The 23,585-nt window shown below is 52.4% G+C and overlaps 2 protein-coding genes across 4 annotated transcripts in view; both read right to left on the bottom strand.

The window, feature by feature from the left end:
* KCNIP2 (potassium voltage-gated channel interacting protein 2) overlaps nt 1–1,097 on the bottom strand; it is a 47,651-nt gene extending 46,554 nt beyond the window's left edge. For both annotated transcript variants that reach the window (XM_069796809.1, XM_069796816.1), the window contains exon 1: nt 791–1,097. In XM_069796809.1, coding sequence (XP_069652910.1) covers nt 791–863 — 73 coding nt within the window. In that variant the 5' untranslated portion in view covers nt 864–1,097. The remainder of the gene's footprint in view (nt 1–790) is intronic.
* An 8,326-nt stretch (nt 1,098–9,423) lies between these two features.
* ARMH3 (armadillo like helical domain containing 3) overlaps nt 9,424–23,585 on the bottom strand; it is a 130,319-nt gene continuing 116,157 nt past the window's right edge. For both annotated transcript variants that reach the window (XM_069796801.1, XM_069796802.1), the window contains exons 25-26: nt 17,803–17,919; nt 9,424–11,815 (exon numbers count right to left, since the gene is read on the bottom strand). In XM_069796801.1, the coding sequence (XP_069652902.1) occupies nt 11,723–11,815; nt 17,803–17,919 (210 nt within the window). In that variant the 3' untranslated portion in view covers nt 9,424–11,722. The remainder of the gene's footprint in view (nt 11,816–17,802; nt 17,920–23,585) is intronic.

Here is a 23,585-nt window from a genome sequence, read left to right as displayed (position 1 = left end):
AGCTGCTTGGCTACCGGACAGGGGGGGATGAGGTGCCATGGATGGATGGATGTTGTGGTGGGATGTGGGATGCCAGGCAATAACCTGCTGGGGCAAAGGATGGAGGAGGATGCAATAGGGTCACAGCTGGGTCATATTTGGCCTCTCTGTCTGACAGCCACCCCATGTCGGGGGCAGAGCATCTCTGGAGATACTCTGGGGGACACCAGGTGACAGGTGGAGAAGACACCAAGCTCTGGGGCACTGCTGGGGTTTGCTGACAGGGGTGAGCCTCTCCGTTCCCGGGGAAACCTGCGGCCGGGGTGCTGCCAGGCCACCCCAGGGTGCAGCGGGAGGTCCAAGGTATGGCGGAGAGACCCCAGTGCCAAACCCCGGCATCCCAAGGGGCTTGGGAGCAGTGGTGAGGTAGGGTGAGCTTGGGGGTGGCCAAAAGCATTTCAAGCAACTCACCCCCCCCCCGGGGGGGCCTTTTCCCTGCAAACCTGCCTCGGGGCAACCTCCGTCTGGCTGGGACCGACCCTAACCCCCCCCCGGAGCATTCCCTCCCCCGGCCCCCTGCTGTCCAGGGGGACTGTCCCCCTGCTCCAGCGCCAGAGTCGCGGCCGCCCCCCCCCCCCTCCCCTCCCCGGGCTAAGGCGTGCGGCGAAGCGGGGCGGGCAGGGAGCCGGGGCTCGGCTGGGTCTGGAAGCGGGCGGGCCGGGGTGCCCGGGGCCGGGTCGGGGTTCCCGGGGCCGCCCCCGCGCCGTGGTCCCGAGCGGCTGCTGCACCTTCCCCGGCGGGCGGCACTCACCCGTGAGCTGGTCGTAGGAGCCGTCCAGGTCGCGGGAGTCGGACAGGCTCTCCTTCCTGCCCTTGCTCCGCATCTTCCCGCCCCGCCGAGCGGCGGGGGGAACCGCGACGGGGCGCACGGGCTCCGCCGCCGGGCAGGGGGGGCCCGCGCCCGCCGCCTCCCCCCGCCCCGCCGCCCGCGGCACTCACCGCGGCAGCAGGAAGGGGCCGGCGGTGCCGGGGAGCTCGGCTCGGTACGGCTCGGTACGGCAGGCAGGAGCGCGCAGCCGCCCCGTTCCCCGCCGCCGCCGGGGCTGGGCACGGCCGCCCCCTCCCTCCCGTCCTTCCCCGCCTCCTCCCGGGAGCCGCCGGCCCGGCCCCGCCGCCCTGCGCCGCGCCGCGGCGGGGAAACTGAGGCACGGCCGGGGGCGGCGGCGGCGGGGGGGCGGGTGTGCTAGAGGCAGGGAGGGAGCTGCTCCGGGCTGCACCGAGGTGGGCTCTCCGGCGGTTTGGGTGAGCCCCGGGAGTCGGGCACCGCGCAGGGACGGAGAAGGGAACGGGGATGGAGAAGGCGCGGGGTAGCAGAAGGAGCGCAGACCCCCACACCCCGCTGCGGGGGAGCGAGGGCCCCCCGAGCCCTGAGTGTCGGTGCCCAAGCCGGCCTGCGCCTCGGGACCCCCAGGAGCTAGAGAGGAAGAGGGACCCCAGCCCTGCCCAGTCCAGGGCGGCTGCGGCACATCCTGCTGGGGGGGAAGCTGGATGGGAAATCGGTCAGAGGCGGAGGGGATGTGCAGCGGCCGAGAGACGCAGCCAGAGGTGTGGGGGGGGGTGGCCCTGGTCCGCCTGCCTGCAAACAAGTGCAGGAGCAGATCCCCCCCGCCGCCCCCCACCCCGAGCATGGGTTTCCCATTGCAGGGTTGGAGCCTTTAGCAAGATGTTTCCCCCCATCTCCTGCAGCCCCAGGGAAAGGGTGAAGCAGCAGCACGCCTTGGGGGGGCTTCCAGGGGCACGGTGCTGCCAAGAGAGGAGCTCCCAGCCCCACCTGTACATCTGGCACCGGGGGCTGGAGGTCCCGCTGCTGCCTCTGGTTATTCGCTGCCATGTGTGCACGATGCCATCCCAGGGGATGCGGACTGTACTGGAGAGTCCCTGCCACGGGCAAAGCCAGGGGCTTTTGTCATGCTATTGCTCGTGCACTGCCTGTTTGCACCGTGCCAGGGGTCCTGGGCACATCTCGGGGGCTGCCCAGCTCCCAGTGTTTCCCACCTGTCCTCCCTTCATCCTTTGATCTATACAGAGAGACAGAGGGGAGCAGGGGCTATGGGAGGAGGCAAAGCATCCCATCCTGATCACTGCACCCAGCCTGGCCCTCCCGGCCCACGGGAGCTGCAGGGCAGACAGGGAATCCAGAGCAGCGAGGAGGGAGGGCCGCGCTCACGCGGCAGCATGTTGTCAGCGTGCTTTGGTGTCAAGCCATGAAAGAAGCCGCCTTAGCGAGGCAGCGATGCTTAGCAACTGCCTGGATCTAAAAATAAGAGCCATTTAGCGAGGAAAACGCAGCGGAGAAATGCTCGGAGAACTAAACACACTCTCCCGGCCCTCCCCAGGGCCTGGCCACCACCACAGAGCCCATGTGTGCAGCCCGGCTGGAGAGAAACTCGTGGGACAGCCCTGGCGATGCCCCCTCTGCTTAGCCAGAGCCCAGCCAGCCCGGGGACCCCCTGTGCTGCTGGGCCTGTCCATCCTGCTTCTCCTCGCCCTCCTTCCTCCATCCTCTCCATCGCATCCTCAGCCACATCTTCTCAGCAGCCCCTGGGCACCAGCGGTGTCCCAGGGAGGTAGCCTCGGTCAGGAGGGCTGTGTGAACGGTGCGCAGGCTCACTCGCCCCATCTCCAGCGTCCTATGGGTTCATCCCACTGCAGATGCGGTGGGCCCAGCAGAGCTGCACAGGGGAAGTTTTCACCTTCTGCCATCCCTGGTCCATTGGGAGGCAAACATGGCTATTTTTATCCCAGCTAAGTGCTCCTGTTCCTGCAGGCAAACGAGAGATGTTTTGCCAGACTGGGGAGAGGGGGGAAAGCTGGGTGGGTTGGTGGGTACCACGGGGTAGGATGGGGCAGCCCCAGGGCCAGGCTGACAGAGCCCATGCCCCCGCAGTGTAGAAAACGGGCGATGCAGCTTGCTTCCTCGCTGGCCACAGCTCCTTTCCTTAGCAGACACAAGGGCTGGGCATCCTGCCAGGATTCTCAGCCTTTGAGCCTTTCTCTGCTTGGGAAAAATGCAACATCCTCCCCTAAATGTTCCTCCGAGCACTGGGAGCCACGGGTCTGCAGGATGCCAGGGTGGGAGCAGCCCACTGCCGGCTGCCGCTGCCTTTGTGCTGCGGGAACGGGTCCAGTCCCTGCCCACCTGCCCAGACCCAGGCAGGGACCCTGCTGCGTGCACGCTGGGTGCAGGGGCACCTTGGTAGTCACGTCTGGCCAGGGACAGGCATGGCAGCAAAGTCACCCTGGAGTACAGAGAGCATCCTTTGCAGCACGTCTTACCGGGATGTGCAGCAGATGCAGAAAGGCTGGCCCAGGCTGAGGAAAATCACCTAAGCAGTGTCTGGGGCTTTAATCAATGCTTTCGTGCCTTGCACAGCCCTGCTGCCCCTGGCCATGTCCACCACAAAAGCAATCAGCAGGTCCGAGGCAGGCAGAAGCCATCCGCAGGCACTGCTGGTGGTCTGTGCTGCTGCAGGCACTGCTGGATTAACTGTTTCCAGAGGATGGGAAGAGCTCCGGTGGCTTCCGTGAGCCCAGGTCCCAGTTACAAGGGGTAACTGGGAGGGAGGGTCATGCCCCAGCTAGCCAAGAAGTGGCACAGGCTCCACAGCAAATGGGGCACAGCTCACTGTGAAGCCCATACCCTGATTCCCAGGGCCAGGGAAGTGTGGAAGACAGGCAGGTGGCCAGATCCGGCCTGCTGGGGTGGGCAGGGGTCCTGTGGAAGCTCCCAGGTCCCCGAGCTCATCTCTGGGAGAGCAGCAGAGAGCCACAGGGGGAACAGGGCCACATAAACCAGCCCCATGGCTTGGCACAGCCAGCAGCGGGGTGGGATGGGGATGGAGAACAGGGGGGCAGGTGACAAGAAGGAGGTAAGATGGGGGCATGAGGAGTGCTGCACACTGAGGCGCACCCCGTGCTGTGTGTCTCTTGGAGGCAGGGTGTCCCCAGGACCACCCATCCACTCTCGCCGTGATGGAAATCACCCGTTCACATCAGCCTAGGCGTGAGGCACGTTCCCTAAGTGGCCCATCCATCACCCTGTCAGCGGCAGCGGCGCTTCAATAAAGGACATCTGCACGGGATTAACGCTGCTCCCCAGGCAGCAGAGCTACAGCCAGGAACGGCTCTGAGCTGGGACGAGAGGGGCCAGGAGGTGTGCACGGGGCCACGCTGTCCAGGGGGCTTGTTTGTCCCCAGGTCAGCATGCAGCCAGCGCAGCCTCGTCAGGAGTAACCGGGGAAGGGGACAAGTTTGGGGACGCTCCAGTGCCACCCGGAGCACTGGATGCCAAGCCCCGCTGCAGGCAGAGCTGTGCTAGGCTGCCTCCAGCCTCGTCCAGACCCAGGCTGGACCAAGCTGAGCCCACTCACAACCATCCCTGTTCCTCTCCAGGACACCCACCCTGCAATATGGGGCCGATCCCTTCGGCTCATCCATGCCTCCAGCTCCCCTCTGGGAACCCTCAGGCTCTGGGGGAAGCAGCCTGCTCTTAGCTGCTGCTGATGCATGTCCCCACGCAGCCCTGCTGAAAACCCAAGACTTGACACAAAGCCCAAGATGATCCCAAACTGCTCCCATCCATAGAAGCAAGAAGAGCCTGGAAAGGCAGCGGGAGCACTGGGGTCTGCACCCCACCGGGCTGGGGTAGAGGGGTGTGGGGAGCTCTGCCCCCCCAGGGACGAGCCCTGCAAGCCCTCTGCAAACAGCCTGCTGCGGCTGTTATAAGGGGACTGGGAGAGGGAAAGACGCAATTTAACACTTCATTAGACAACCACAAGGCATCGATCTGCCCTACCAGCCTGCGCGTTGTCTAATTGCATATCTCCATTCTTATTAATTCTATCGGAAATGCAGAGAGCAGGACTTGGGAGTCTGATCCTATCTTTAGGAAATATCAAACAGAGATGTAATTGCCAAGTGCTCTAAATCATGGTGCTTTATCCACTGTTAACAGTATTTTAAAGCCATGGTCATCAATAGCAGTCCTCGGGATGTGCTCTCATCAGATGCCATTAATCTTATTTTGGCTGCGGTCGCCTGGTGCCTCTGGGCTCACATTTACACTTGGCAGTGAGGGACAGCTCTGCTCCCACAGCAGAGAGGGCTCCTGGGCAGCTCCTGGGCTGGGACATGGGATGCAGCACCCAGGAGCCGGTTCCAGGAGCAGAGGGCAGAAACAGGAGCTCCTTAATCCAGCCTCACTCCTTGCAAAAATGCCAGCAAACAGCAGCCTTAGACAGAGATGAACAGCTCAGCACCAGGGGCTATTCCCCTCCCAGGACCCACGCAGCCCCCCAGCCTGGAGGAGGGATGCTCGTGGCTATCCAAGTGGCTGTAGGGGGGAGCTCCAGGCAGGGCAAATGGCCTCACTCAGGAATAAACCACAATATTGAGTACATCCACAGAGGAAATGGATCTGGGTGGCATGAGACCTAGATGAGCCCCTCGGTCTCTGCAGGCCTGAGGACTGGGGGAGCAGCTACAGCAGAGCAGCAGGTCCTGAGGAGGTGATGCCCCAGCAGAGCATCACCCAGGACACAGGCAGCTGGGGCAGACAGGGGAGGACAACTCCCATCTCTGCAACCCCCTGCAGAGACACACGGGTAGGTGGGAGCCGCTGAGAGCTTCTGCTCGGGGGGTGGGGGGGGATTTCAGCTGCTGTAAATCTCGCAAAGCTAGAGGAGGAACAGATGCCTGCAAGCTGCTGGGTGAGCCTTGCAAGCAGGAATGATGCAGGAGAAAGGGAACCTCCTTTGTCAAATGCAAACCAGCAGGTGGGAGAAATCTGGATGTGCAGGAGGGAGAAAGGATTTTGCATCACACTCGGCATCCTCGAAAGCCGGTCACCTGCCTCTGCCCATGCTTCCAGCAAGGAGGGAACTCCCCGGCACGGCCCCACTGCGGGGCGGGCTGCGGGGGGCTCCGTGCCCACCCTGAATATTTCTCTGCCACTTCTGCATAACAGATGCAAAATCTGTGTGAAGAAAAGCACTTGTTTTAGAGAGGGGAGACTGGACTGGAGCATTCCTGGATTCAGGAGGTACCCCAAGTCTCAGGAGCCCTCCCAGCGTTATAAAGCATCTCATGTTTGTGTGCTCAGTGCCTGTGGGCTCGGCTTTTATTTAAAGAGAACAAGATACTATTTCCAACCTTCACTTACACCATGCTGGATGCCACACCAGGGGCCCTTTCAAGTAGTTCAGGCCTGCTGTGAAATGGGTGTGCATCTCTGTCATGAGCGAGTCCATGCTGCGGACACGTGTCCTCCTGCTTTGCCAGGGCAGGGCCCCGTGCCCGAGCTCACCTCCACGGGAGGTGATATCCACACTGCGACTGCGGTCTCAGCACACTGCTCACTGTTGCCCATCCCATCTCATTGTTCTGGCAATGGCCACAGCAGAGGGGCCGAAACCAGGGCATGGGGGCTGGGGAGGTGCAGACCGGTGCTGCTGGTGCACCACTTGGCTGTGGGAGAGCAACCGGCTCGGAGCTGCTGAGCACGGCACAGCCACGGCTGCCACAGCCACGGGTCATTAGAGCATCCTCGCCCCTGTACGCCACCGGGAGGGCCGTGGTTGAACCCTGGAGCAGAGGGGCTCCAGCTAATTAGTCACTAATTGTTTCAGAGAGGAAATGAGCAAAACCCAACCTGTGCATGCCTGTAGCAGTGACCTGTGGGCCCTGGGACCCAGGCAGGCTGCACGTCACCGAGAAATGGTTGAGGGTTCATCTGTCAGAGTAGAGCTGGAGAACCAGCCCAGCCCAGTGGATGTCCATCTCCCTGCAGCCTCCTCAGCACCTTTGTGCCCCCACGGGACTCCCGGGAGCTCCCAGTGTCTGGCAGCAGCCTGGCAAGGCTTTGAGCTGCACTGCAGCGAGCGGCAAGCCCGGCTCATTTAATCTATTCAATTGGATTCAATTTCCAGCCACATGATTCAATTAGCCCTGGAGGGACAGCACAGGAGAACCGAGGCCACGGAGCATGGCCTTGTCCACGCTCTAGCAGCCGCCAAGCTGGGAGAGGGGAGCACGGCGTGGAGCCACAGCGGCTGCTCCCACAGGGGCCAGGACCCTACGCTTGTCCCTCTGGGACGTGCTGAGATGATGGGGGCTGCAGGGGAGCCCCGTTCTGGCAAGCAGAGGCAGGGGCTCATCTGTGCACAAGCTGCTGGTCCTGAGTCATGTGTGGGCAGCTGCAGGGCAGAGGCTGGGGGCCTGTCCTGAGCATGTCCCTCTACAGTCAGTCACAACCCTGAGAGGTGACAGCCACTCTGGGTCAGATTCAAGGTCTGCACCCCTGAACACCTGCCAAGGGTGGCCTAAAGATGCTTTAAAAAGACAACAGGAGTGAGGCAAGCATCCAGTAATGCTCCCCCAAGGGTGCTGCCTGTCCCATTAATTTGGGGTCACCCCTTGTGCCTGCCCTGTGTCCCCCTGAGCTCACCCATACTGTGCTGCAGTGGGGAGAACCAGGGCCCTGACCAGCACGAAGGTCTCTCAGCAGCCCCAGGGAAGGCCAGGTCCTACAGGCCTTGCAACAGCCCTTCTCCAGCCTCCTGGCCCAGACTTTCATTCATCATTTACCTTTCTGTCTGCCCTCCCCCTGAAAGCATCAGCAAAGGCATCAATAAATTCCCACTAGGGGAAAAGCCCATCTTATCCTGGCCCCTTTGGATGTCTGCACCTCCCAAAGCTGGGCTTTACCCCTTTCCTTTCAGGTTACTGCAACAACTCATCTGCCAGAAAACCCCCATCACTTCCACAGGGACAAACTTCCATCCAGTACAACCCTGCTCATCCCAACAAGTATCAAACAAGAAAACAGAGCCCAGAAAACAGGAGGTGAGAATAAATATCCACAAGGCATCGCTGCTGACACCGAGATGGAGAGCTGCCTGCAAGTGCCAAGAGCCAGCTGTAAATCTTACCACAGACTGCTGGCTGTGCACCAGCCCCAACATGCACGACGGCAGCCGTGACTTGGCAGGGGTAACAGCATCTCCCTCTGCCCGCCGTGCATGCGGCCGGGAGCTGGGAAGAATAGCAGGTCCAGCCCAGGAGGGAAGCATGGGGAGGCAGATGGAGCACACGGGTTGATCCCCTGTGCAAGTGCCGTCTAGGAGATAGCTCTCCCCAGGACAGCAAGCTTCTCCTCCCAATACCCACCATGCAACAGCCTGGCAGGACCCCAGAGAAGGGGAACAGTGTCCAATTCTTCAGGCAGGGAGAGAAAAGTATCCCAACGGGCACCAGGACATGCTCACGTGGATGGCAGCTCAATCCTACAGTTACAACCACGTGGATGGGATCACAGCAGGTAACAGCCATGACAAAGAAGAGGACAAAGAGGCTTACAAACAAAACAGAGCAGGTGGGTGAAGGTGCACCCTACTCTCTGGCCGCTGTACATGAGACTCAGGGGTCTGGTACTACCTGCTCCCAGCACCCCCAAGGAGCAGCCAAACCATCACATAGAGCTGACAGCCTCCACCAGCCTCCCATCGGTACCCTGTGCCAAGGCATGGTGCCTTCTCTGACAACCCGCAGCCCAGGTAGGGGACACTCAGCTCCTGAGGACCTGCACCTCTCTTGAGTCTGCATGAAAAATGGGTCCCGTAAGAGCTAGGGAAGAAGAGACGATACCAAAAATCACAGTGGCACTTACAAATCAATTTTTAATAATTCCCTCCAAAGTTTAGCTCAAACTCAATTTTTCTCCTCTAGAATTTGGTCATTAGTTTGTAAAATATTTGTCTCCCTGCAGCGGCTGCCTAATTTAAAGTCAGCAATCTGATTTCTCCCCACACTCCCCAAGCCTCAAAAACAGCTCTTCCAATAATAGACTGGGTTATGAATTAGATATAATAAAATACACTCAGCTGCTCAGATCAGATACAGGAATGTTTGGGGCCATCAGCCATGTCCTGAGGTTGAATGTTGGAATTAAATGACTTTCTGCTCAGTTCAAGCTGGCCTCAAAACACAGGTAGTAGTAGGGTGTTTACCAAAACAGGCAAATCTGCAGCAGCATCTGTGAGCAGGAGTTTGCTGACACCAGCAGCAAAAAGAGCATCATACCGTGCACAGGTAGATCTCTACATCCCTCGCTCACAGGCTCTCAGCTGTGCTCGTGTTTTTCTTACTGGCAGCCCCATGGGCACGTAAGAGGCAGAGGGCTGCTGACTACTGGCTCATACCTGCAGCCTGGACCAAGGAGGTGGCATTGCTGAGTGGCACCACAGCCTCCCTCGCAACAGGCAGGAAGAGCCCAAGGGCAAGCGACTACCCTGCTGCAGCTTGCATGCCACCAAACGGTGATGGGGTCACCCTCATAACAACCCCACTCTCCCCTCCGTGAAGGACAAACACCGCACACTCTGGACAGGCAGGGCTCTGCTATTTATTGAGCTCTAGGTTTGTATGTACATCCATTTACAGTGCTTGGTTCGGTGACAGCGTGACAAGAGGACGTGTGGCCACAGTCTTCCCCAGCTCAGTCTTGGGTGATGGCTGACTTCAGGCGCTGCTCCCAGTCACAGCCTGGGCTTCTCAGTTCACCCCAGCAAGGGAGCGCCCTGGAGGAGACGAGACCTTTGATAGCTGAGCCCAGAGTGAAAAGCTGAAAATCCCACAGGTTGCGCAGGCAAAGGCAGACTCACCCCCAGCTCTCTCGCCTATCTGTCTAGTCTCAGCCTAAGCGGGATCAGAGAAAAGGAGGCATGTGGACAGCCGGGTGACTCAATGCTCCGACAGCAGTGATGCTGGGGCTGCACCTCAAGGAAGCAACTTAAGCCCCCTTTATAAGAAACTCCCCCCTCAGAGGAGAGAGCGTCTAGCAAGAGCTCCCCACACATACAGACAACGGTGCTGTGTGATGCATTTTTACTTATTTGCCACTGGAGAAGCTGCCTCCTTCTACATGTCCTGGCCTGTTCTCAAGCAGAGTGATTTTATGGACCCTGCTTGCTCTCCCAAGCACCATCCCTCTGACATGTATACATTTCCACACACTTGCATGGCAGGAAAGCAAATAAGTGCCTGGCTTAGATGATAAAAGCCAGACAATTCCCTGCTGAGGCAAGTATCTTCTGCTGGGAGAAGCCGGTGCTCCCAAGGAAAACATACAGTCTTCATCGGTCGCTGTGCCCAGTGGGTGGCCAAGGACACAGTTTTCAGTTTCCCATGCTCATGGCAGGTAAAGATGAAACATTAACACAATTAACACACATTAGCATGAATAAGCCTTGCCTAAAAATGGTAGTAAATGAGCATGACATTCACATCACTCACACCAACCTACAAGGCTAAGAGCAGGACTAGGCACTTTTTTTAAAAAACTGTTTTCTAGGGGGGAAAAAAAAAAATGGATCTGGGATGTAAATAACTTCTCTGCTTCAGTCCACCAAGTCAGGCCAGATCCTAACATCACTGCTGGGAGCTGAAAATGCACGAGCAGGGAACGGGTGTTTATACTGCGTATTCCTGAGTTGGCAGCCTGACGCAGCACTCGGAACAGGCTCCGACGGACCTGGGCACCTCTGAAACACTGGCTCTGGAGCAGAAAGGTCTGCCTGTGCCCCAGAGCATCATCCCAGAACTCTTCCTTAGGAAGTTCTCAGCAGATTGTTGCTGCAAGTCGCTTGGTGAAGATGGGAGGGCAAGTGAGAAAGTAACTAGCTCTCCAGCTGCATTTTAATTACGTGCTACACACAAGGGAAAAACCAGGGACAACTTAGTTCATGAAGGTCACCAGGCACTTGCAAACGTGCAAGGCAGACGTTCCTGTGAGGAAGAGGAGGATTGTCGTAATGCAGTCTCTGAATGGGCAATAAGGGGAGTGGGGAGAGGGAGTCAGCCTGTCCTCTGCCCCATGAAAACGGAATATCTAAAAATGTGCCTCAACCTTAGAAACAGCAGAGATGAGCTGGACTACTGGAAGCAACAGTGACCCCAAGCAGAGCTGGTCTCCAGTTACAAAGTGCTCTGTTTGATGACCCATATTCTTGCATACGGGCTCAGACTGGACCCTGTACGCCAACAGCCTTGGAGGCAAAATTTCTCCTTCTCCAGTAATCTGATGGCTTGATTCAAGTGACACCTTCTGACATCAGGAGCCAGCAGTGAGCAGGGCCTGCTCCTTGGTGAAACTGTTTCATACTCCAAAGCCATTCCTAATGGGATGGCAGTGGATTTGACCTACATTGTGGGAGGGCAGGTTGATCCAGACTGATGGAAAAGAACAGCTCTCAGCTGGGATCAGAGAGCTTTCCCTGTAGAGCTGGCGAGCAATCTCAACCTAGAATTGTCTCACAAAGCTGGACTGGTTTTATTATTTTGGTTGTGAGCTCTCCCCAGCTCTGCTACAAAGGTTTCCAGTGCATCTTCCCTGAGGCTGTGGAGGGAATCTCCCATTGCTACGTCACAGGAACGGCTGCTCACCCCCATGGCACCTTACAAAATTGCTTCCTCCTCTTCCTCAACATGCCAATCACCTTTCCTCAGCCCCAGTCCTGTTGAAACACACGCCTTTGGGATCAAACACACAGCAGCAAGGTTCTCCCCTAAAAGAAATGCAGTCCCTTCTGCAGGCGGAAGGCAAGGGGCGACCAGCTGCAGATCTGTAGTGTCCTTGCCCAGACAGGCTCATCTCTGGTCAGCCCTGCACAGCAGCAGTGTCCCCGCCTCAAGAGATTGTAGAGAATTCCTTCAGCAGCAGTTCCTGGCTCAGCGTGTTGAAAGCAAGGTTCTTCCTCACATTGATGCTGATAGACCGAACCTGACAGAGACAAAACAAGATGTTTTAGCCAAGGGACTCTTCCTGGCTCCCCGTAAGCATGGCAGCTTTGACATGGCTGACCTCCAGGTTCAGCATGAAACCATTCTGCATGCTGTTATAGCCCCAGACAACTTGCTGAAGCCAGCTCCAAAACTCCAGCTTAGCAAGAAATCTCTGAAGATTAGCTGCTTCCTGGAATAACAGGAATGTCTACAGTGACATCCCAGCAAGCAGAGTAAATTCCAAATGAGACAGGGATGGGAGAGGATGCTCTGTTTGGATGCACGACCTATGATGTGTTTCCTGTTCTGGGGCAGTGATGTGAAAAGTGAGCTCTTCCAGGTTGCAGCTGGAAGAACATTTTTTCTACCAGTGTCCACTGGAGTGCCAGCCAGCATTCTCCTAGATCAATGCAGTGCCATGGCCTCTGTCCTGCTCCAGAACCTGCAGAGCCAAAGACATGGAGTCAAGGAAAGCACAGAGGCCATGCTACTCTGCTGTAAACACAAATTATCACCCAAGCTGACAGAAAACCATGGGTTCAGAGCCAGCTGTGTGTATTATGTGCTGAGTGCCTTACGCTTGAAGCTGGCTCACTAGCTGTCTCTGAAGAAGAGACACCTTTATCCTTTAATGATGCCCAGACTTCTGGTCACCCGCAGTTTGTGAAGAAGAGCTGGGCAGCCCTGTTGCACAGCAGCTTCCCTTCCCCCTTCATGCCTGCAGACTCGTTGGCCGAACACACAGGCCCCAGACTGGGCTCAGTCTCAGCTGCACTCAGCAACGAGAAAACAAAGTCAAACATCATCTGTGTCAGCGACTGTGCAGCAGTGACAGAAAGCAAAACTGACACAAGCTCATCCAAACAACAGGATTACAGTTCCCAGAGACTTGGAGCCTGTGATAATAAGGTTGTTGCTGACCTGGTTAGTGTTTTGTGTTTTTTAAAAGCACTGGGGGATGAATTATATAGAAGCAGAACAAGGAATCTGACACTGGGGGCTGGAACAGCAAGTTAGCAATGTTTATACTGCTGAGGGTCCCACTTGCTGCCCTGGTGAGGAAAAAAAGAGGGGAAAGGCAGAAAGCTCCCAAAAAGGCAGAATGTGTAAGAGTGGGAAGCAAATCAAAACATGGAAGGTTAACAGGGAAAGCTGTGAAATGAATCCCAGTGAGCTCCTTGCACAGACCCTAACAACCTGAGCAAGCTAGCAAAGATGTCTACGCTTAAAGACAGCATATTTACGTTTTATGGCATCTGCAGAAACCACAAACTCTCCTTCATCAGGATGCTTGGCAGAGACTCCATGCATCTTTGCCCCCTTGGAGCACCCCCTGACTTCTCTTCTCTGGGTGTCTTTTGACCTACTCCATACTGAAATAGTTTGGGATCATGTCTTGTAAGATAACCACAGGTTATAGCCTATGTTAAGCACCACTGCAAGTGGTCTCCAGAACACTGGTTTGCACTGGGCTGTCTCCCAGCCAGGAGACAGGACCCTCACTGGCAGGTTTTGGTCCCAGTCCTACCAAGTGCTCCCCACCTCAGTGATCCAGTCAGTTCTGACAAGAGGGGAACAACAAGGCTAAACAGATGCGGGGAGTCCTCTGCCCTGGGGAACATGACTGCCTGCAGAAAAGGGGCAAATACTACATGTAGTGTAAGCCAGCATCCTTATTCTGACTAGAAGCATTTCTATGGGTTCCAGCAACAGAAAGAACAAGGAGAAATGAGCTCCTGGCCTCAGGAACTGCTGCCAGGGGCCAGGCACCTGCACTAGAAGATGCTCAACTTGTATACACATCAAGGTCTCCAAGAAGGATGTGGTGGCATTCTCTACAAGCCCAGAAAGGGAGGCTGGAGTGGCACATGATGAGAACACAGGGCTTAGCAGAAATTGTAGCTATGGGGTAGAGCACAAGAAATTAAGCCTGTTTAGTTTGCAAAGAGAAGGTTTAGGAGGATAGAGCAAACACTCTCCAATATGTAAAATGAGGTCAGAAAGAGAACAGTGAGTACTATTTCTCTGGCTCCCCAGGGATGGGGCAAGAAATACTCAGCTTAATTTAAGACAAAGAAGATTTACATTGGAAAAGAGGAAATACTTTCAAACCTATGGGTTGTGAAGCAGTGGAGTAGATCACCTGGGGCCAGCATGGAGCTCTTGTCACTTAAAGACAGCTTCAGGTTTCAAGAGGAGCTTAGACACAAACTTTGGTCAAGAGCAGTCTAGATGAACTTAGATCTGCTTTAACACAAGTTGGGGAGGGGGGTGGGCATAGTAACAACACACAAGATGACTCTGACATTTCTACAAATCTCTGCCCAGCATTTCTTCTGCTTTGAGAAAGCAGGCAGCTCTGAGCCAACCAGCTTAAAAGGTAAGAATAGCTCAAATTAAAGTTAAATCAAGTTATCTCCAGCACCAGGGCTCAGCACACGGAGTCAGAGCTCATCTCCCTTTTGGGGTTGAAAGACCAGATGGTGACACAAGGAGGTATCAGCCTGTAACAAGGATAAACTTCAGAAGCTTCCTGCAGTCTGGCTGAGCTGTTCCATCCATAAGGCTACATATCCCAGGACTACTCCCAGCTCATGGTGCAGCGGGCAGCCCAGGCCTGGCTGCCAGCCTGGAAGCTACCAGAGTTCTACGGTGTTCTTATACAAGGGGCCAAAATGAGCCTCAGAAAGTAAGCTCAGAGCTTTAATATTCATTCTGCAAGAAAGTAAAAGCAGAGCACGTGTCCTCTCTTGCTTTTGTATGGAGCATGCTGGAGTACACTAGGGCCAGAAGAGCTTTTAAAATTGTTTTCTCCTATTAGCAGCTTGGATCACGTTTAAACCACAGACTTTGAAGAAATAGAAAATGCATGAAATGCTGACATCACCTGGAAAACAATGAGCAAATGAAAGAATGGATGAAGCAGTGGCACTAACCATGTGAGGAAAACATTAATCAGTTCTAGTTTTGTGTCATTATAGCTGGATGTGTGCAACACTGTACAGACATTCCCATTTCACAGCAAGTCCCATCAATTAAACTTGTTTCCAATCAACGAGAAGCTCTTAAGAAATTTGTACAATGGGAGGAAGGTTTACACTGACTACTATATCTAATTAAAAGTCAAATTAGTGTAATTTCCCCTGCAGAAATCAATCCCTAATCAGACTATTTTGAGACTCTGCTGAAACCTATCCAACTGCAAAGACAGTGAATGTTTTGGAAAGATGCTGAATCTCTTTCCACACATTCCTCCAGCTGCAATGTAAGGGTCCAAAAGCTCACATCCAAACCATTCATTCTATCAAAGCAGCACAGACCTCAAATGACATCCCTGAGGGTTCAAAGGAAAAGAAATAAAAAGTGTTAGAAAACTTCCTAACTTCCTTCCTTTAGCCCCTCAAAGGCAGTACAACAGGCCGGAAAGCCCAGCTGATAAAACACTCCGCACATCACCTTCCACCACAATGTGGCTGCAGTATTGCAGGCCTTTGAAAGCTTCTTTGAAAAGGGAATGGGAGAAGAAAGCAGATTTTTCTTTGGGATTAGCAAGAAAGAGCAGCACTGAGGCAAAGCCAGAGAAGTGAAGCAGTGCATTAGCAAAGCACGTCAAAGGAGTGAGAACAAGATTTCTAAGCATAAAGGAGCCAAGAGAATGGCTTGGGGAAGTTTCTGCTCACCCACTTAATGGCAGCACAGAGAGATGAAAAGGCAGCCTAAAAGGAAAATGGTTCCTGCGTGTCATTCCCCACCAAGAAGGATCTGCTTTAATGCAATCACACAGATAGAGGTAAGAAAACCAGGCAGAATCTGGAAAGAATTATTTGCAAAAAGATCCTGTTCAGGAAGACCTGTTGGGACCAGCATGAGTTTGGAAACCATAGTGGAAACTTGTGGTTCACCACCAGCCCTACTCCTTTGGCAGAGCCCACAAAGAAAATTGCAGCAACTTCACTCTGGCCCCACCATGAAAACCTGCAAACCTCAGCGGTTAAACACAATGCATTGGGTAGGGGGATATTGTCCAACATCAGACCAGCAACAGAAGCCGAAGTAAAGACTCAGAAGCCTGGCAAAAAGGAAGCCAAGTACCTGGTTTGAAAAGGATATGGGGAGGACAGGGCAGACTAGGACCTTGTTGATGAGTTGTTCAAACAATTAATAAAGCCATCAGTTACTGTGCACCTAGAGGTAAAAACAGTGTGGAGGACAAGAGGCCAGCTGAGTTTGCTGAAGACAAATCATAACATATCAGGTTGATTTCCTGCTGTGTTGAGGGAATGGCTTAATGGAATGCAGGGGATTTTCTGTAGCTGTGAGTAAAGAACATTTAATAGGGTCCCAATTCTCAGGGCATCTAGAGAAATGTGGATTAAACAGATTCACAACTGGGTCAAATCAGCACATTTAGACAGTAATTATTCAGGCTTTCATATGCTCTTGAGAAGAGGGTCCCAGGGGTACCTGGACAGGCAATTTTCAGAAGGGAGTTGAGGAGGGACTTGTTATGCTAAACAGATTCTTAAGTGATACAAAATTGGGATTTGGGAAAAAAAAAACCATCAGGCTAGGAAGAAAATAATTTCAGCTGAAGTGTTTGTGGCTGTGATGATCTTAGGACTGAGAATGTCATTTTAATCAATTGGCATGATCAGCCTGAGCCTCTGCCAGGCCACATGGAAAGCGGGGCATGCAGGAAGCAGAGCAGTCATGTGGCCAAAAGGCTGGGGAAGGAGATGCTGGCTGAAGTGGGCAGGAGCCCTTGGGACAGAAGAGATGACAACAGAAACATGAAGGCATCTTATTTGCAGGGTACAATAACAGGAGAAGCCAGTGTCACAGGAAGGCTATGGCCAAATGTCTTTGCATGTATTCCAGATGTGGTATCAAACAGCAGGCCAGAGAAACAAAAATAGGCACAAAAGAACACAGAAAAATGGCATGAAAGTGATTGCAAGTGGTTTTGCCCGTATACTACCCAATGGAAGTGCTGGAATGACCCAAAAAACATTAAAAAGCATTCTGTAGAAGGAAGCAAAACCAATTCAGGCGTGCTTGCTCTGGAGCAGAGTAGAAAGAGGGAGGTATAACATTCCCAAACTCATGCAGACTCGTGACGGAGTGGGCAGGCATCAATTACTCATCAATCACCAAGGACAGAGCTGGGAGAGAGAATCAGCTCTCAAACTGGTGGAGAAGGCTGCCAGAGTTAGAGATCTCTCCCTTTGCTGAAGCTGTAATGATGCAAAAGTGAGGAAAAACAGGCTCCCCTCAGATACCAGCCACTACAAAAACATTGCCTCCCTCGTGATGTGGCTGTCGGACAAGAAAATGTTGCATCAGGGCTCTCTGGAGCAGGGTGAGCAAGCTGGCTTGCTGAAGAATATCACTACCAACCCAAATTATTTGGACTCGGTTTTGTCTTTGCTATATTATTTTTGTGAGGCTTCCTACCATTAGTCTTCTCCTCTGGCAGAAAGAGACATTTCTAGGGAATGCCTTTGCTTTCTTTGCTTGGGAAGCCTATTTTGTGAGTGATTGAGGAAAGCAATGAGCAGGCACATGTTTCACCAGCATCCCATATTCTGCTCAGTCCCATACTTTGTGGTCCCCTTAACAACAAAAAGGCCAAGTTGCCCTGCATGATAAACCCAAAGTGGGAGGAGTCAGCTTCTCCACCACGCAAATTTACCACCACAAAGCACAGTGAATCCCCATGGCTGAAGGGACAGAGACTAACTGGTTGCTGGCCTGAGCAGTCTGGTGGTTCCTCCCCAGCCATGAATCGCAGGGCAGGGAGCTCCAGGGAGCTTTCAGATCTGTTGAGACATGCAGTGTCCATTCAGATCCTACTCCTGCCCTGTCTTTGAAGGCAGCCCAATGGAATAACAGGGCTGCTCAGCTATACCCCAAATGCCACTGCCCAGGCCATAAGCAAAGGCTTTGGAAAAGGGTTGTTGATTCTGCAGAATCAAGGCATCTTACCAGCTCTTTGAAGAAGGCAGCCTCTTTATGCTGCTCCGAGTAGCGCTCATACTGGTCCAGTCCGTCCTGCAGTTTCAGGGTCAGCGTGTCGTAGTTGGACCGTACCACTTCCAAAACCTGCCAGAGACAGTCAAATGCAGCACAGGAGTCAGCAACCACAGACACCTCAGCATAGGAGGAGCAAGACCGAGATAGATCACAGCTCTGGCACCTGGTTTTGCAATATACATGGCTTTAACAGCCAATATTTGGCTCATGACTAACAACATGGAGGTGGGCACTAAAGTCTTCCTAATGCCAGTAAGAAACAGCCCTCAAATTTACAGAATTTCTCCATTCATGAGAACAGTGGATGAGCCTATATCTATGACAGCAGCAGTTTTCCAAATACTAGTATGTCACCAGGAGAAGTAGACACGATCTTATCAAATTAAGCAGCTAATTACCATGTGTACACCCAAATGTAACACAGTAGGCACTATGCAAACACAGGTTTGCCTGACCCCATGGTCCTTCCAATGCTAGTTTTGCCAGCACACCTCCCTCCTGGCTTGCCAATCACCATTCACAATCTGCTAAACTGCCAGCTTCTACAGCTGCTCAGGTCAGCTTCCATACAGAGCACTGCACTTCTCTCCTGATAGGAACAAGCTTCTGACAGGCACTAAGAGAAGACCCACTGTGGTACAGACTCTGGTTTTGGAAACAGATGGAGACACGAATCCAGGTCTTCTTGCCCAGGAGATATTTTATTATCTGCCTTCACCGCAATCAAAGCACTCCAGCTTATATTACTGCCTTACTCTGCTCCCAGCACTGGGCTATACTTGCAAATTCATAGTTACATATCTCTGTCCTATTGAACTATTCATTTTCCTAACTAGGGAACACCAAGAGTGACTCCCACAATGCTTTTTAGCTTCAAAGCATTACATGGACAAACACATTCCTCAAAGCATTTGTGAGATGGTAAGTAATCTTCCTACCAGGAACCATATAGCTCAGCACTCCTGGGCAAAACATATGCTTGAAACAATTCTCTTAAACACATGAACTTTTTTCTTAGGCTGTTACCATTTGATCTGAGAGCTAAACAGAGTGCCAACATCTGAGGTCTGCATTACAGCAGCCTCTGCTCATGAAAAGCCTCAGCCAGGAGAACTACATAGTATAAAGTGCAAAGGAAAAGGACTCTGCCTCAAGGCATCACAAATCAGACAAGATCCTAAGAAAAGCACTGCAGAGGATTTAAGACTACAGTGACCAGAACAATAAGGAACCCTTCTACTTCTCCTCTTGTCCTCCCAACAATGTAAACACTACCCTCAATTGCCCTTTTAGGCAGCTGGCAGCTCCTGCCCTTTACAGGACTGAATCGTGTCCTTATATCCTTTACTCTAGGAAACCTAGACTTGCTTAGGGTTCCTTCAAAAGCTTGTTTCCTCCAAACTTTGCATGTGACAGTGGTACGCAGAGACACTCATGTAAATGCTTAGAAACAGGCTAGGGCCTGAGGTAGCAGAAGCCACAGGGCATCATCCAAATGAGGACTGGGGGCAAAAAAGGGTCCCAGAAGTGGTTCCCAGGAGAGATGGTCACACAGCGGAGTCTCTTTGCAGCTCAGCTGTCTTCCAGCATTGCAGAGGCAAGCTAGGGGTAGGAATCAGCATTTTGCAATGTTATTTAAGAACAGCCTGTCAGCGCCCTGCTGCTGCAAGAGCATGCAGCCTCCTCTCCAGGACTCATTTCCTAATGCCTTTGTCAGCTCCACGGGCAGAGGAAGAACCCCTGCAATGACAGCCATCTCCAAATTCAGTCTGGCCTTCTTATTCCTGTGTACAGAAGCTGCAACAAGTATCACAGAGCCAAGAGCAATGATGAAAGAAAGCCACCTGGGTACAGGAATAATTTACTCTGGGATACAACTATCCACTAGGGATGGAGAGTAATAGCATAATGCACTTTCTTTTGAGCAATACAGAATCTAACAGCTTGCATGAATCAGAGGGCCATCCTCCTGTCAATCTGAGGAAGCCAAGTTGACCAAGATTAATAAGCTGCAGGGGAGAAACCTTGTTTGAAAGGTGAGGAGTAGAACAGGCTTCTCCAGCAGTAACTCAGAGTGGAGGCATTTTATCCCCACTCCCCAGGAACCTTCCCTTGGGCTCCTCTTCAGTCACCTGTGCCCCCATACACAGTCATGCATAGTACCACATAGGTGTGCCCAGACAATGGATGTACACGCTTCTCCATGAAGAATCAGGATTCCTCCTTGCTAGCTCTGAGTAGAGAGATACTCAGCAGAGGCATCCTTAAACCACGCTGCGGAATAGTAAACTCTGAGGGCAGCAGCGAGCTCTGTAAGCAGTATCCTTTAAATTGGCCCTCCTGTGTCACCTTTGAAAGGCAGCTAAAACTCAGTTTGATACTCTAGGAGGAGGACAGGGAAGGAACAAGAGGCCCCAAAGTCTCTACTGTGTTAGCCACTACTTACCATAATCTCTGCAGTGAACTTGAGATCAGCTTATCCCCTTAGCTATATATTTTCATTGGCTTCCACTCCTTATCTCCTTTAATTATGAAATAGAACTTAAAAAGAAAGGGTAAGTTAAAAATAAACAGCTTCTTCTCACTGCCTGATAATTTCCCTTTCTTGCTGCTGCTGAGAAAAAAAGTGCTACGTGGGATCTGGGATAAACCCACTCACAGATCATTTCACTTCATACCCTATAATGGATAGGAACTGTTACTGAGATTAGGACCTGCCACCCTTGAGACAATTTCATCTGCTCTTTAAGATGCAGCTGCTAGACAGAGGAGAGGTTAAAGAGCAGCAGAAGGTATTAAGAGCATCTAACATGAAGGTTTGAAAGGCATCAGCTTTCTATACAGATGACAAAAACTCACATCCTCTGTGTAACAGAAGATTGTATGTTAGCATCCTTCACCCTTCTTACACACTGCTTTGACTTTTGCTCAGGAAAACTACTGCAGGAAGAACGCCCTTTCGCATTAAACACATGAGATCTTTATCTGCACTTTTCTGCCAGATACAAAAGAACTAGAGGAATTTAATTTTAAGATTAAAACATTTCTCCTTCAAGGTCTTGTCTGACCTGGTCTTCCTAGAAGTCTCTATGGAAGACTAGAAAACATCAATTCCAAGACAGTGAAGTATGAATAACTTAAAAAGGAAGGGACTTTTAGCCAGACTCTTCCACACGGACTTTAAATAGATATTTGGGGTTTTTTAAATTTCACAGGCAGCTGGAAGAACACCACTTCTAGTGTCAGGCAAAGAAAGAAGAAAATGGACTGTAGATGATTTCCAAGGAGCTTCTCAGCAAGCAAGAGGGAAGATAAGATGTGACACTCCTCAGTTTGCAAGGATAAACATGCAGGGCAAACTTCTTTAAAAAAAATGCTTTACTGGATCTTTACAGTGGAAAAATATTAAGTGAAGAGGAGTCACAACCTAAATCTCTTTTTGTAGGTTACCTTAGGGGGATCAGAGTCTTAAAAAAGCAGTATGACAGAAGTGAGCAACTCAGACATGGTCAATACAAGAAAAGTAAAGGCTGCTGAATTCCTTTCCTGCAGTTACCTGTATCAGCCCTAGAGGCTACATTTGCTCATTTACTCCACTGCAACAACCCAGAAGTCAGTGGAGCTGCACCACTGTAATTTAAAGATAATTTGCCATCAGATTAACCCCCTGCCCCACCACTCACTAACTGACTGCTTTCCAGAAGTTCCAGAGAAACATTAGCGATTCAGGTCCCTGCGTACATGTCCCCAAACCAACCTTTCAGGAGCTGCTCTTAACAGCAAGTGCTTTCTGTGGCACTCAGGTTTCAGCTTGCTCCTGCAGCTACAACTGCCCATGGCCCATAACTCTTCTTCCCCAGTAAGGATAACCTGTGAGTAGAGGCACCCCTCAGGGTAACATAGCAGGGGGGTTGGCTTACAACGGAGGGGCTGACGTGGGGCTCAGCTCTCCGCAACATCCCATCCGTGCCACACGATGGTGTGCCACCGCACCCAGAGGCACAAGATTATTTCAGACTTTTTAGCTCTTTACTTTGCTGCATCCACCAGCTTACCGCTTCCTTGCAAACGGGATGGACAACCTCCAAAGGGTCAGTGGACTCTTGTGGACACGAGCTCTGAAACCAGTTCCCCCAGAACAGACCATGCTTTGCTGTACCACTATCTACACACAGGCTCCTTCCTTACTGCACCAGAGCTGCTCTCTCTGACTGATCCTCAACAAGAGCTGACTTGCTGCACTCGCCCAGGAGAGACCAGACCTTCTGGAAGAGCCTGTCCCAGGGAAACAAGGGGATTGCATACAGCAGTCTCCAATCCCCATCCTGCCCAGGAGAACATAGCCACTGTTAGCAGCAAAGCCAGAGAGGGAGCTGTACCGGCAATGAAATCTAAGGGGCAACACACAGAATGAAGGCCCACCTATCTGGCAGACACAGTACGCTTCACTGCTTAGTAACTTTTTAACCCGCAGAATCCTTCATCATCTACAACTGCAGTCTCTGCCCTACTAAAACATAAAATTAGAGAGCACCACCAATTCATGCCACCCAGCAAAGGACCTGGTGGTGGGTAGGTTCTGGGAAGCACACAGAGTAATGACAGAAGAATTAAGGAAAAACAGAAGCAAGAAGAATGCAAGGGCTCTACACTGTCTTTTTAATCAGCAAAGGACAAGAATGCAATCAGTCAGCAGCAACAGCACCTTGCTAAAGCCTCTCCACACCCGTAAGACAGTCATTAGCTACCACGGCACAGAAGCAATTGGAAAAGAACTGACTGAATGATCTCACATCAAGCAAAAGGCAAAAAAAACCCTCAACAAACTCCAGGTTAAAATGTATCTGCCCCCCACCCCATCTCTATGCAGCTCACAAGGCTGGGACAGGGGGAAGCTCTCCAGATCAGGCCTAGCAAGCCCTCACAGGATGGAAAAGCTGGGTGCTGCTGTCCCAGCTGTCCCATGCTGGAGGATGGAGCAGCCTGTCTATGGGGCATATAATGCCCTCACCAGCGCTACTGCATGGACATTGCATAGGGGCCAATGGCAGCCAGGGATAGACAAAGGTGCCTTCTGTCCTCTCTACAGAGGTGGTGGAGTCCCTGTCACTGCCAGAGAGGGACTTAGGGCAGTCCCACCTCCAAAACCTAGGCAAAGCCCAAGATACCACCAGCAAACCCAGCAGCCTGTCCCCTCAGCTCAGAGGATGGAGGCTGTAGGAAGAGACATTAAGGTTTCCCTATTCTAGTAGAAGCCTGATATGCATTTCACACTGGAGTCCTGGCTTGTTTACTTCAGGTTTAGTACAAATCTTCCCTTTTTTCTCCCTCACTAATCTCCACAAGCAACTCATAATCCCTGAGTGTTTCTCCTAGTGAATTCAACTGAATAGCAACATTTCTCATTGTAATGAAAAGGCTGCTGCCACCTGGACTACAAAGAGGCTATTGCCTCTCCATAATAAAGTGCCAGATAATTGACATAAATTGTACAGTAGTATCTTCTAATTAATATGGAAAATGATTTTTTTTTTCCAAATGGCATCACACTTCTCACAAAGCAACTTAAAAGTTGCTGATGCAGGCTGGAGTCTTTGCTGGAATTAATCCCCAGAAGTGCCAAAGACAAAGCATGTAACTAAACAATTAGAAGTTAAATGAAAATACACACACACAGGTGCCACATTTCCCAAGAGAATCTGCCCGGACCCCGGCTGCACTCATCTCTTTCTCCC

The sequence above is a fragment of the Haliaeetus albicilla genome, chromosome 11 (assembly GCF_947461875.1).
Source record: "Haliaeetus albicilla chromosome 11, bHalAlb1.1, whole genome shotgun sequence".
Classification (NCBI taxonomy): domain Eukaryota; kingdom Metazoa; phylum Chordata; class Aves; order Accipitriformes; family Accipitridae; genus Haliaeetus; species Haliaeetus albicilla.
The sequence above is the reverse complement of the archived record's forward strand: the minus strand, read 5'-3'. Positions and strand labels throughout refer to the sequence as shown.